The following is a 14,159-nucleotide window of genomic DNA, read 5'->3' as shown; positions in this document are numbered from 1 at the left end:
GGCTGATGCCACGAAGACTTGTGTGCCCAGGTGTTAGGTTCTTCTATTCTACCTCTCACAACAAGTTCTTAGAAGGCCCAAGAAAGAATCAGCTTTATTTTCCTTTCCAGCGAGAGCTGAAGGGGATAATTCTTATGGTTTGGATTTATCTTTACTAGCTCTTTGTGCAATTAACCAATTTCTCGGTGATCTTAGTTTTACAACTAAGTTCAATTAGACGCAAGCCATTCATGTTGAAGTTAGAAACTTAGCGCTTGTGTAACAGACTATTTATAATTAATTTTTTATTTAATTATAGTATTTAATTAATTAATTAATTAAATTTATATACTTAAAAAGATAAATAATCTAACGGATTATTTTCCTACTCGGTACTTCGATGAAGTGTCGTGGACAAGCCTTACAATTGGATCAAAAAGCAAGGGATTTTGAGGATTCAGCTTTTGCTCCCACCGATGTCAAATGCCGCAGTACACTTAGCATAGGTCTGGTCTACCTGTACAAATTCAGCTAAAGAACCTGGGAAACTACAACACAGATTGCATGGCCGCTGTTAGAGCATCTCCCATGCCCATAGGAGATTCTATTTTAAAAAGATAAATGGATAAAATAATATTTTAAATAGTATAAATAATATTTTTTTTCCATGTATATTTCAATGAAAAAAATTATTTAAAAAGCAAATTCTATTAAAATAAAATAAATAAGTGTTTTATTTTTTTTAATGATTTTGATGTTTTTTTTTCACATGGCTAGATTTAATTAGTTTATTTTTTTGTTGACTCTACTTTTTTAGTTTTGATTCTTTTAAGAGATACCCACAAATAGCATTTATGGAGAAAAAAAGTTATTTTAATATTTTATTTAGCTTTTCTCTTAAAATATAAAAAAAAATTAATTTTTTATTTTTAGCTATTCATTTAGCTTATGTAGTGGATACTCTTAAGCTTCTAAGTATGTTTTTGTCTCCTCATCTCAATTGTACGGCGATACTATTACATGGGGCTAAGATATCACCACAAAGTCAATACATCGCATGGAGCGGCACACAAGCATAAAAAACTCTTTTGAATTTATATTATCGTTTTTTCTTTTCAAATTATATAAAAAATTAACGGAATAACATTATTTTTAAATTTTTTTTGAAAAAAATAATATTTTTTTTTATCTTATCACGTTTCAAAAGCATAACAAATTAAAAATCCAATCATCCGGCTTAACTAATCAGCTAATTAGATCTATTTGTGTTAATTGGCCGACTATTTCATATAAAAATTATAATTTTATGAATATTTGTTTTCAAACATGTTTCATGAGTTAAAATATATATATCTTTGTTCATTTTATAAACTAAAAAATAAATTAAAAAATAGTTGTCATTTGTTTTTCAATATCAATGATATAACTAGACTTGTGATAACAAATAATTTTGAATAGTCAAATGTAGGTTTATCATAACTAAATGAGACTATGTTCCAAGCATGTCATGTGAATGACCTAACAATTATATTTATAGACCAGTGAGATATATTTAGGTTCAAGAGGAGATTTGATCGCACAAGATCAAAATCAAAAGGACCGTTATTTTTGATCTAACCGTTGAATTACACTTAAATTTTTATAGGAGCGATTACTTCACTACGTAGACTGTTAGATCTTTAAATATAAAAAACTTAGTCGAGACACCTCGATTTTAGAAATTTTAAAATTTTTCTTGTTATTTTCAAAACCGGTCAAATGATTGGATATTCACCTTGTCAGGCTTATAAAGAGTGACATTTACTCTAAAAAGTGACAATAAAAATATACTATTTTGTCAAATTTTTTTAAACTTTTTTAAACGATATTATTCCACCAATTTTTTACATTTACTGTGATAATTGCCCAATTTATCTATTATCGGACCATATATGTTAGAGTTCATTGCATCTATAAAAAAGAAGAAAAGTAGAAAATGGTTTAGAAGGGCTTCTAGCATGCGTGCAAACATTTGCAGTACTCCGAGAAGCAACAAATCCTGGAAGACTAAAGAAAGATAGTTGCACAGCATCATAGAAAAACAAATGCCCACCATGTATTCTCCAAGATTTTGGGTTTTTTCAGAGACATAAATCACAAGGCGTGTACCTTCCTCACTGCCAACAAACTCAGCAATCACGACAACAATTAGAAATACCCCAACACAACATTCAAGGAAAATTTTCAGCTTGATCTGTATTTAAGAGGATTTAAACCCCTTGGACGTAAGCTCGAAACTCAAATGCATGGCAAAACAAGCTAGAAGCAAAACACATTTGCCCCCGCAAAGAACTAAAAGCAAGCCAAACTACAAGCACAATACATTGAATTATTGTTGAAGCTCCCTTAAGCTCTCAATGTCATCATGTAAGTGCTCCTTTCCTGAAAAAGAACACAGTATGGCAATCCAAAGCTCCAGATAACTTGCAACAAAAAATTAGTCTAATTTATCAAGAGCCCAGGTTCACTTCCTTTCTAATACTTGACAAATTCATCCCATCCAATCCCACCTGCTATCATAACTTGGCAACCCTAAACTTTGCCATGACTTTTCAAACAACTAGCTCACAAACTTTCATCTTTCATTGCTTCTCCATCTCATACAGAGTCAGTCCACTTTCAACCATGCAAATCTCAGACCTTAAACAAAGTCTCATGTCATTTGTCAACCAACTATCATGTTCACAAACTAAAGTAAAACACTAATTAGGTCTTAACAAATGATTAATCAATAATAGCACACCCACACCACAGAAAAAAAAAAGGAAGGAAGGAAGATAAATTTAAAATTAGAAACAAAAAGCTTGAAACTATCAAATTCATCATTACAAGATCAATTACTTGAAAGATCTAATGCTGCATCAAATTTCCAATTCATTCCGTTCTACAAAACCCTAATCAAATCTTTTGCAATTGTTCTACCATTGAATCTCTTCACCACTAATCTAAAACAGAAACCAAACCGTGTTCAATCACCATCAAACACGAGCGAGAACAGCAGGAGCAGCCGCAACAGCGGCGGAAGAGGCGCCGCCGCCAAGGAAAGACAAGAAACCAGCACTAGCAGGTTCCTGGTCATCAAGAAACAAATCATCAGGAACCCTAAACGCGCCATGAGCACAAACAAGAGCAAACCCAACCATCAAAGCGGAGATCAAGAGCGATCCTACGCTTGTCAAGAAAATAACAACAATCGTCAAAACAACAAGAATCCCCAGCGTCTCACGTTCCGAGAATGTACGGCCGAGAATAACCAAAGGCTGATCTGACGGTCGAAAGAGGTAGAGGAAAATCCAAGACGCAAGGAGTGATAGAAGGGCGAGGAGGGAGAGGGGGTGAGAAAGGAGGGAAAAAGCGAGTATAAGTGCGAGTAAGGTTATGTAATTGACTTTGAAATAAGAGAGATTTTTTCGGATGCGGGTTGCGGCTTCGGAGATAGAGTCGGGTCGGGCCATGGAGGATCGGTCTATAAGCTCGTACCATGGGCGGCGTTGAGAGAAGCCTTGGCGGATGGAGATGGAGAGGCGAGAGAGGAAAGTGCGGAAAGCGGGAGTTGCTATCGGGGGTTGGGATAGGGTTTGGGGATTTGAGATCGGGATTGTAGGAGAGGACATTTTGGCGGCGCGTGAAACTTAGTGTGGAAAATGCGTGGTGTTCGTTATGAGATCTTTACCTCAAGAGCGAGAGAGAGTCTAGAGGAACAAGGCTAATGACATTCGAGAATCGGGAGAGAGAGGGAGAGAGAGAGAGAGAGAATTATTGGAGATTCGAAGGGATATTATTCGATGTATCGATCGGTATGATAACGAAAATTAAACTGGGCGATTTGTCGGTGCCATGAGATTTCATCTGTTTATTAATAATAACCATTTTTTTTCCTTCCTGATTGATGATGCACTTTGTTGATTAACCATTTAATTGGGTTCATCATTGATTATTCAATAACGTGCAGCTGTGCTGGTCTCCTTCTGGGCCTCACCTATGGAAGGCTCCAAGATTTTTTCAGCCGCTGTTTGTAACTGCAAACAGCCATTTACATGAAATTTGAATTTTTTTATGTTTAAAATTATTATTTTATATTTATAAATAAAAAATATATTATTTTAATTTATTTTTAAACAAAAAATATTTTAAAAAATAATCACTATTATACACTAAACACCCTTTAATACATCAAGTTAATATCTTTTTATAAATAGGTTATTTTCGGTGAGGCTTTTGGAACCTTAAAAGATGAAATAGAAGCTTTCTTCTAACTAGCAAAGAAAAGAAGATACAGCTTGACTTGTCATGTTTTAAGAGTTGTCTTCATAAATACCTAGCTCTTTGATTACTACATGTAGTGTATTTATGGATTATTAGTGACTGTTCATAGATTCCTTTGCTAGAACGCCACTTGTGAGTTAATAAAAAAACAGTACCATGTGATTTTCTAGATACCTATGCTCTATGATCTTTGTCATTTTTTTTTATTTTAACGTTGGTGTCCGGGCCAGCTTACACGTACTTCAACTAACTATGATCTTCATCGTTTTTGATCAATCATGATTTATGATTTCATATATACTAGTCCAACCTAATATATCATCTCAAGCTATCTCCATTTAAGTGGTTCAAACCATATGAAATCCCATCTCTTTTATCGTATTTCACGGAATGGAAATTGACAGCTTCGTCATTATCACTATCTATGAATTATGTGTGATTTATATGCATGACTGACTCTAAATACGCAGACAAAATGGATACTAGAGAGAACCTCCAAGCTCCAATACGTTAAGCTGTTTCACGGGGAGAAAAAAAATGTAAAAAGGTGTGTTTGTTTGCTGGGCCAAATAATCTCTCTGCCATCAAACAAACAACGAAGAAAACCCACTTGTAATATTCCTCTAGAATTGGGCTAGTGGTATTTTTTTCTAGGACAATCAAAGGCCTGTAGTAATGGGCTGTTTATTACAACATTCAATATATAAATTCTGATGGTCCATTGAAGATGATCAAGTCTTTAAAACGAAGGTCCAGGCTTCAAAATCTGAAACAGGAAGGTACGAGAAATAAGATGCTTGATAGGTCCTCGTTTATGCATTAGAAGTATTAAATCGTTATTCTCCCTTAATTCTTACTACAGTGTTATGAAGTTGCCTGGCTAATCTAGCACTTACGAAGATCCACCTTCCTTTCTGGTTTATCAATCCAAAAAAACGGTAAGCTTTTCATTGAAAAGAGAAACAAACCAAAAACCAAAAGAGAAGAGGATACATTACTCTGAGTAAAATATCATAGTATATATTATATTAGTGTTGTCTTTATAGATTGATGAACACATGATGTAGTTTACATTTGAATTATAGGATTTTGGTATAGTTCGTACCTCTACTAGTAGAAAATGTTTTATTGATCATGCGATAGGTGTAAGTTGAATCTGGTGGAGAGGCTGGAGGGGAACTAGCCATTTTGATGGGCCAATGGTTTTTTACAGCTGATGATCTTTTGTGTGCAGCTGCAGAAATTATGGGAAAGAGCACTTATGGGACTGTCTATAAGACCACATTAAAGGATGGGAATCAAGTTGCAGTGAAAAGATTAAGAGAAAAGATCTCAAAGGGCCAGAAAGAATTCGAAAACGAGGTTGATGTGCTCGGTAAAATCCGGCACCCAAGTCTTTTGGCATTAAGGGCTTGTTATTCGGGGCCTAAGGAGAGAAAAATCTTGTTTTCGACTACATGCCTAAAGGGACTCTTGCAACATTCTTCCATCAAAAGCATAAATTCTTTTAATTTGCTTTATATTTTTACAAGCTATTCTCTTCAGCTAGCAACATGCTGTATTTTAACTTGCTGCACGTGCAGCTAGAGGACCTGATACGCCAATTGATTGGCAAACAAGAATGCAAAGAGCACAGGGCATGACGCGTGGCCTGTTCTACCTGCACGACAATGAGAATATCATACATGGGAACCTTGTATCAAGCAATGTCCTTCTTGATGAGCACAAAAATGCAAAAATTGCAGATTATGGACTATCCCGGCTAATGACAGCTGCTGCCAACACTAATGTAATTGCAACTGCAGAAGCATTAGGATATCAAGCACCAGAGCTTTCAAAGCTTAAGATAGCAAAAACACAAAAACAGATGTGTACAGCCTTGGAGTGTACTTTGGAACTTCTTACCGGGAAGTCTCCTGGTGAGCCAATGAATGGTGTGGATTTGCCTCAACGGATTGCCTCTATTGTCAAAGAAGAGTGGACTAATGAAGTTTTTGTCTTGGAATTGATGAAAGATGCCTCAATAATCGGTGATAAGTTGCTTACCACATTGAAATTGGCTTTGCATTGTGGTGATCCCTCACCTTCAACACGACCAGAAGTTCAACAAGTCCTCAGCAATTGGAAGAGATTAGACCAGAGACAGCTTTAAGTCCCGGACCTTCCAGAGATGATGATGCAGGGGTTCCTTCAACAAATGGGGAAGGGACTCCAGAAATGGGGTTACTTATTTGGTGGCCAGAGAGTTTAGGAAATAGAAGGGGTGATTATTTTTGTTTTGATTCAGTTTTTATAAAAAAAAAATAACCAAACTGAAATTCTTTTTAAAAAATTCTAAAACCGGTTTAAACCGACCGGTTTTGGGTTCGGTTCGGTTTTTTAGAAGAAAAACCGGTTCAAACCGGTTTGGCTCGGTTTTTTTTTTGTTTTTTTTATTTAGGTTCAGTTCGGTTTTTTCAGTTTCAGGCTTATAAAACCAAACTGATTGGTTTTTTAAAAATTTTAATCGGTTTAATCAAAAAATTTTTACGATTCAGTTTTTTTAGTTATTTTTTTTTTAATTTTCTCAATTTAATCAGTTTTTTAGTTTTTAGAAAACTGCTACAATTCTTTCATTCTCGAGTCTTAGTGTTAAGAGTTATTTATAGTGTCCGTAAATACACGTTGTTCCGATCTATTTGAGGATATTTTTGTTCTGGCTCAGCTCATCTTGATTTTTATAAGCAGGTTCTCCCAATTGATCTGAAAAACAGGACAGTTTTTTTACCATGTTCGTATTAAGAATTTCTGACTTGCAAGCTTAAGATTTTTCTTTTCAATCTTGACTTGGTTAAGTTTTTTTTTTTTTTTTTCAGATGATAGTTCACTATCACGGGCCTTCTTTACCAAGGATGATTTGCGTAACTTGATTTCCAAGTTCATCTTCTAATAAAACAATCAGCAAGGTAAAAATGCAATCTAGCTTCCGAAAGCTGCAGAGATTATTTAACTAATCTATCCTTTACTATTTGCATTAGTTTCACGTAACGTTTTGGCATTGATGTACACACTTTCTGGCAGACTACTACAGTCAGTCAGTCAGCTCTTTGGATTGAACAAAAAGAGAGGAATTTTAAAAATTCTTGATAGTAACAGGTGAACTGAAAGAAATCAAAACAGTTTATTGCATCCAGAAACAAATGCTGGAACCGGTAACTTGTTTGTGTTGAGGCCATAACTTGATAGAGGCACAGTTAATCAAAGCCCAGATACATCACGATGCTTTGATGAAATGTGCTCCAGATGTGCAATGAACGGAGATCCAAAGGGCCAGTAGATGTGTTATGCGCCAGTCATTTGGAATGCTTATTCAGCCCTGGGCTTTGATTTGCGAATCCATGTAACACAGATTGCATGGCCGCTGTTAGAGCATCTCCCATGCCCATAGGAGATTCTATTTTAAAAAGATAAATGGATAAAATAATATTTTAAATAGTATAAATAATATTTTTTTTCCATGTATATTTCAATGAAAAAAATTATTTAAAAAGCAAATTCTATTAAAATAAAATAAATAAGTGTTTTATTTTTTTTAATGATTTTGATGTTTTTTTTTCACATGGCTAGATTTAATTAGTTTATTTTTTTGTTGACTCTACTTTTTTAGTTTTGATTCTTTTAAGAGATACCCACAAATAGCATTTATGGAGAAAAAAAGTTATTTTAATATTTTATTTAGCTTTTCTCTTAAAATATAAAAAAAAATTAATTTTTTATTTTTAGCTATTCATTTAGCTTATGTAGTGGATACTCTTAAGCTTCTAAGTATGTTTTTGTCTCCTCATCTCAATTGTACGGCGATACTATTACATGGGGCTAAGATATCACCACAAAGTCAATACATCGCATGGAGCGGCACACAAGCATAAAAAACTCTTTTGAATTTATATTATCGTTTTTTCTTTTCAAATTATATAAAAAATTAACGGAATAACATTATTTTTAAATTTTTTTTGAAAAAAATAATATTTTTTTTTATCTTATCACGTTTCAAAAGCATAACAAATTAAAAATCCAATCATCCGGCTTAACTAATCAGCTAATTAGATCTATTTGTGTTAATTGGCCGACTATTTCATATAAAAATTATAATTTTATGAATATTTGTTTTCAAACATGTTTCATGAGTTAAAATATATATATCTTTGTTCATTTTATAAACTAAAAAATAAATTAAAAAATAGTTGTCATTTGTTTTTCAATATCAATGATATAACTAGACTTGTGATAACAAATAATTTTGAATAGTCAAATGTAGGTTTATCATAACTAAATGAGACTATGTTCCAAGCATGTCATGTGAATGACCTAACAATTATATTTATAGACCAGTGAGATATATTTAGGTTCAAGAGGAGATTTGATCGCACAAGATCAAAATCAAAAGGACCGTTATTTTTGATCTAACCGTTGAATTACACTTAAATTTTTATAGGAGCGATTACTTCACTACGTAGACTGTTAGATCTTTAAATATAAAAAACTTAGTCGAGACACCTCGATTTTAGAAATTTTAAAATTTTTCTTGTTATTTTCAAAACCGGTCAAATGATTGGATATTCACCTTGTCAGGCTTATAAAGAGTGACATTTACTCTAAAAAGTGACAATAAAAATATACTATTTTGTCAAATTTTTTTAAACTTTTTTAAACGATATTATTCCACCAATTTTTTACATTTACTGTGATAATTGCCCAATTTATCTATTATCGGACCATATATGTTAGAGTTCATTGCATCTATAAAAAAGAAGAAAAGTAGAAAATGGTTTAGAAGGGCTTCTAGCATGCGTGCAAACATTTGCAGTACTCCGAGAAGCAACAAATCCTGGAAGACTAAAGAAAGATAGTTGCACAGCATCATAGAAAAACAAATGCCCACCATGTATTCTCCAAGATTTTGGGTTTTTTCAGAGACATAAATCACAAGGCGTGTACCTTCCTCACTGCCAACAAACTCAGCAATCACGACAACAATTAGAAATACCCCAACACAACATTCAAGGAAAATTTTCAGCTTGATCTGTATTTAAGAGGATTTAAACCCCTTGGACGTAAGCTCGAAACTCAAATGCATGGCAAAACAAGCTAGAAGCAAAACACATTTGCCCCCGCAAAGAACTAAAAGCAAGCCAAACTACAAGCACAATACATTGAATTATTGTTGAAGCTCCCTTAAGCTCTCAATGTCATCATGTAAGTGCTCCTTTCCTGAAAAAGAACACAGTATGGCAATCCAAAGCTCCAGATAACTTGCAACAAAAAATTAGTCTAATTTATCAAGAGCCCAGGTTCACTTCCTTTCTAATACTTGACAAATTCATCCCATCCAATCCCACCTGCTATCATAACTTGGCAACCCTAAACTTTGCCATGACTTTTCAAACAACTAGCTCACAAACTTTCATCTTTCATTGCTTCTCCATCTCATACAGAGTCAGTCCACTTTCAACCATGCAAATCTCAGACCTTAAACAAAGTCTCATGTCATTTGTCAACCAACTATCATGTTCACAAACTAAAGTAAAACACTAATTAGGTCTTAACAAATGATTAATCAATAATAGCACACCCACACCACAGAAAAAAAAAAGGAAGGAAGGAAGATAAATTTAAAATTAGAAACAAAAAGCTTGAAACTATCAAATTCATCATTACAAGATCAATTACTTGAAAGATCTAATGCTGCATCAAATTTCCAATTCATTCCGTTCTACAAAACCCTAATCAAATCTTTTGCAATTGTTCTACCATTGAATCTCTTCACCACTAATCTAAAACAGAAACCAAACCGTGTTCAATCACCATCAAACACGAGCGAGAACAGCAGGAGCAGCCGCAACAGCGGCGGAAGAGGCGCCGCCGCCAAGGAAAGACAAGAAACCAGCACTAGCAGGTTCCTGGTCATCAAGAAACAAATCATCAGGAACCCTAAACGCGCCATGAGCACAAACAAGAGCAAACCCAACCATCAAAGCGGAGATCAAGAGCGATCCTACGCTTGTCAAGAAAATAACAACAATCGTCAAAACAACAAGAATCCCCAGCGTCTCACGTTCCGAGAATGTACGGCCGAGAATAACCAAAGGCTGATCTGACGGTCGAAAGAGGTAGAGGAAAATCCAAGACGCAAGGAGTGATAGAAGGGCGAGGAGGGAGAGGGGGTGAGAAAGGAGGGAAAAAGCGAGTATAAGTGCGAGTAAGGTTATGTAATTGACTTTGAAATAAGAGAGATTTTTTCGGATGCGGGTTGCGGCTTCGGAGATAGAGTCGGGTCGGGCCATGGAGGATCGGTCTATAAGCTCGTACCATGGGCGGCGTTGAGAGAAGCCTTGGCGGATGGAGATGGAGAGGCGAGAGAGGAAAGTGCGGAAAGCGGGAGTTGCTATCGGGGGTTGGGATAGGGTTTGGGGATTTGAGATCGGGATTGTAGGAGAGGACATTTTGGCGGCGCGTGAAACTTAGTGTGGAAAATGCGTGGTGTTCGTTATGAGATCTTTACCTCAAGAGCGAGAGAGAGTCTAGAGGAACAAGGCTAATGACATTCGAGAATCGGGAGAGAGAGGGAGAGAGAGAGAGAGAGAATTATTGGAGATTCGAAGGGATATTATTCGATGTATCGATCGGTATGATAACGAAAATTAAACTGGGCGATTTGTCGGTGCCATGAGATTTCATCTGTTTATTAATAATAACCATTTTTTTTCCTTCCTGATTGATGATGCACTTTGTTGATTAACCATTTAATTGGGTTCATCATTGATTATTCAATAACGTGCAGCTGTGCTGGTCTCCTTCTGGGCCTCACCTATGGAAGGCTCCAAGATTTTTTCAGCCGCTGTTTGTAACTGCAAACAGCCATTTACATGAAATTTGAATTTTTTTATGTTTAAAATTATTATTTTATATTTATAAATAAAAAATATATTATTTTAATTTATTTTTAAACAAAAAATATTTTAAAAAATAATCACTATTATACACTAAACACCCTTTAATACATCAAGTTAATATCTTTTTATAAATAGGTTATTTTCGGTGAGGCTTTTGGAACCTTAAAAGATGAAATAGAAGCTTTCTTCTAACTAGCAAAGAAAAGAAGATACAGCTTGACTTGTCATGTTTTAAGAGTTGTCTTCATAAATACCTAGCTCTTTGATTACTACATGTAGTGTATTTATGGATTATTAGTGACTGTTCATAGATTCCTTTGCTAGAACGCCACTTGTGAGTTAATAAAAAAACAGTACCATGTGATTTTCTAGATACCTATGCTCTATGATCTTTGTCATTTTTTTTTATTTTAACGTTGGTGTCCGGGCCAGCTTACACGTACTTCAACTAACTATGATCTTCATCGTTTTTGATCAATCATGATTTATGATTTCATATATACTAGTCCAACCTAATATATCATCTCAAGCTATCTCCATTTAAGTGGTTCAAACCATATGAAATCCCATCTCTTTTATCGTATTTCACGGAATGGAAATTGACAGCTTCGTCATTATCACTATCTATGAATTATGTGTGATTTATATGCATGACTGACTCTAAATACGCAGACAAAATGGATACTAGAGAGAACCTCCAAGCTCCAATACGTTAAGCTGTTTCACGGGGAGAAAAAAAATGTAAAAAGGTGTGTTTGTTTGCTGGGCCAAATAATCTCTCTGCCATCAAACAAACAACGAAGAAAACCCACTTGTAATATTCCTCTAGAATTGGGCTAGTGGTATTTTTTTCTAGGACAATCAAAGGCCTGTAGTAATGGGCTGTTTATTACAACATTCAATATATAAATTCTGATGGTCCATTGAAGATGATCAAGTCTTTAAAACGAAGGTCCAGGCTTCAAAATCTGAAACAGGAAGGTACGAGAAATAAGATGCTTGATAGGTCCTCGTTTATGCATTAGAAGTATTAAATCGTTATTCTCCCTTAATTCTTACTACAGTGTTATGAAGTTGCCTGGCTAATCTAGCACTTACGAAGATCCACCTTCCTTTCTGGTTTATCAATCCAAAAAAACGGTAAGCTTTTCATTGAAAAGAGAAACAAACCAAAAACCAAAAGAGAAGAGGATACATTACTCTGAGTAAAATATCATAGTATATATTATATTAGTGTTGTCTTTATAGATTGATGAACACATGATGTAGTTTACATTTGAATTATAGGATTTTGGTATAGTTCGTACCTCTACTAGTAGAAAATGTTTTATTGATCATGCGATAGGTGTAAGTTGAATCTGGTGGAGAGGCTGGAGGGGAACTAGCCATTTTGATGGGCCAATGGTTTTTTACAGCTGATGATCTTTTGTGTGCAGCTGCAGAAATTATGGGAAAGAGCACTTATGGGACTGTCTATAAGACCACATTAAAGGATGGGAATCAAGTTGCAGTGAAAAGATTAAGAGAAAAGATCTCAAAGGGCCAGAAAGAATTCGAAAACGAGGTTGATGTGCTCGGTAAAATCCGGCACCCAAGTCTTTTGGCATTAAGGGCTTGTTATTCGGGGCCTAAGGAGAGAAAAATCTTGTTTTCGACTACATGCCTAAAGGGACTCTTGCAACATTCTTCCATCAAAAGCATAAATTCTTTTAATTTGCTTTATATTTTTACAAGCTATTCTCTTCAGCTAGCAACATGCTGTATTTTAACTTGCTGCACGTGCAGCTAGAGGACCTGATACGCCAATTGATTGGCAAACAAGAATGCAAAGAGCACAGGGCATGACGCGTGGCCTGTTCTACCTGCACGACAATGAGAATATCATACATGGGAACCTTGTATCAAGCAATGTCCTTCTTGATGAGCACAAAAATGCAAAAATTGCAGATTATGGACTATCCCGGCTAATGACAGCTGCTGCCAACACTAATGTAATTGCAACTGCAGAAGCATTAGGATATCAAGCACCAGAGCTTTCAAAGCTTAAGATAGCAAAAACACAAAAACAGATGTGTACAGCCTTGGAGTGTACTTTGGAACTTCTTACCGGGAAGTCTCCTGGTGAGCCAATGAATGGTGTGGATTTGCCTCAACGGATTGCCTCTATTGTCAAAGAAGAGTGGACTAATGAAGTTTTTGTCTTGGAATTGATGAAAGATGCCTCAATAATCGGTGATAAGTTGCTTACCACATTGAAATTGGCTTTGCATTGTGGTGATCCCTCACCTTCAACACGACCAGAAGTTCAACAAGTCCTCAGCAATTGGAAGAGATTAGACCAGAGACAGCTTTAAGTCCCGGACCTTCCAGAGATGATGATGCAGGGGTTCCTTCAACAAATGGGGAAGGGACTCCAGAAATGGGGTTACTTATTTGGTGGCCAGAGAGTTTAGGAAATAGAAGGGGTGATTATTTTTGTTTTGATTCAGTTTTTATAAAAAAAAAATAACCAAACTGAAATTCTTTTTAAAAAATTCTAAAACCGGTTTAAACCGACCGGTTTTGGGTTCGGTTCGGTTTTTTAGAAGAAAAACCGGTTCAAACCGGTTTGGCTCGGTTTTTTTTTTGTTTTTTTTATTTAGGTTCAGTTCGGTTTTTTCAGTTTCAGGCTTATAAAACCAAACTGATTGGTTTTTTAAAAATTTTAATCGGTTTAATCAAAAAATTTTTACGATTCAGTTTTTTTAGTTATTTTTTTTTTAATTTTCTCAATTTAATCAGTTTTTTAGTTTTTAGAAAACTGCTACAATTCTTTCATTCTCGAGTCTTAGTGTTAAGAGTTATTTATAGTGTCCGTAAATACACGTTGTTCCGATCTATTTGAGGATATTTTTGTTCTGGCTCAGCTCATCTTGATTTTTATAAGCAGGTTCTCCCAATTGA

General features: G+C 35.1%; 4 protein-coding genes across 4 annotated transcripts; 2 read left to right on the top strand and 2 right to left on the bottom strand.

Annotated features, from left to right (window-relative positions):
- Window positions 1-2,786: 2,786 nt before the first annotated feature.
- Window positions 2,787-3,844, bottom strand: LOC127905660 (PRA1 family protein B3-like). The gene has a single exon (XM_052455235.1). It carries the CDS (start codon window positions 3,630-3,632, stop codon window positions 2,997-2,999), a length of 636 nt encoding a protein of 211 aa, XP_052311195.1. The 5' UTR covers window positions 3,633-3,844; the 3' UTR covers window positions 2,787-2,996.
- A 1,685-nt stretch (window positions 3,845-5,529) lies between these two features.
- LOC127905638 (probable leucine-rich repeat receptor-like protein kinase IMK3) lies at window positions 5,530-7,025 on the top strand. Its single transcript, XM_052455098.1, is given in 4 exon segments — window positions 5,530-5,659; window positions 5,868-6,395; window positions 6,398-6,547; window positions 7,012-7,025. Coding segments are annotated over 4 exon segments (822 nt in total).
- Window positions 7,026-9,920: 2,895 nt separating this feature from the next.
- LOC7462104 (PRA1 family protein B3) lies at window positions 9,921-11,000 on the bottom strand. The gene has a single exon (XM_002311213.4). It carries the CDS (start codon window positions 10,764-10,766, stop codon window positions 10,131-10,133), a length of 636 nt encoding a protein of 211 aa, XP_002311249.2. The 5' UTR covers window positions 10,767-11,000; the 3' UTR covers window positions 9,921-10,130.
- A 1,663-nt stretch (window positions 11,001-12,663) lies between these two features.
- On the top strand, window positions 12,664-14,159 carry LOC7462102 (probable leucine-rich repeat receptor-like protein kinase IMK3). Its single transcript, XM_024606971.2, is given in 4 exon segments — window positions 12,664-12,793; window positions 13,002-13,529; window positions 13,532-13,681; window positions 14,146-14,159. Coding segments are annotated over 4 exon segments (822 nt in total).

Source organism: Populus trichocarpa, chromosome 8, assembly GCF_000002775.5.
Source record: "Populus trichocarpa isolate Nisqually-1 chromosome 8, P.trichocarpa_v4.1, whole genome shotgun sequence".
Lineage (NCBI taxonomy): Eukaryota > Viridiplantae > Streptophyta > Magnoliopsida > Malpighiales > Salicaceae > Populus > Populus trichocarpa.
Note: the sequence above shows the minus strand (reverse complement) of the source record. Positions and strands in the feature narration are given on the sequence as shown.

Bases quoted from the DNA above. Each gene is read 5' to 3' on its own strand.
- LOC127905660 (XM_052455235.1), bottom strand. From the start codon at position 3,632: ATGTCCTCTCCTACAATCCCGATCTCAAATCCCCAAACCCTATCCCAA.
- LOC7462104 (XM_002311213.4), bottom strand. From the start codon at position 10,766: ATGTCCTCTCCTACAATCCCGATCTCAAATCCCCAAACCCTATCCCAA.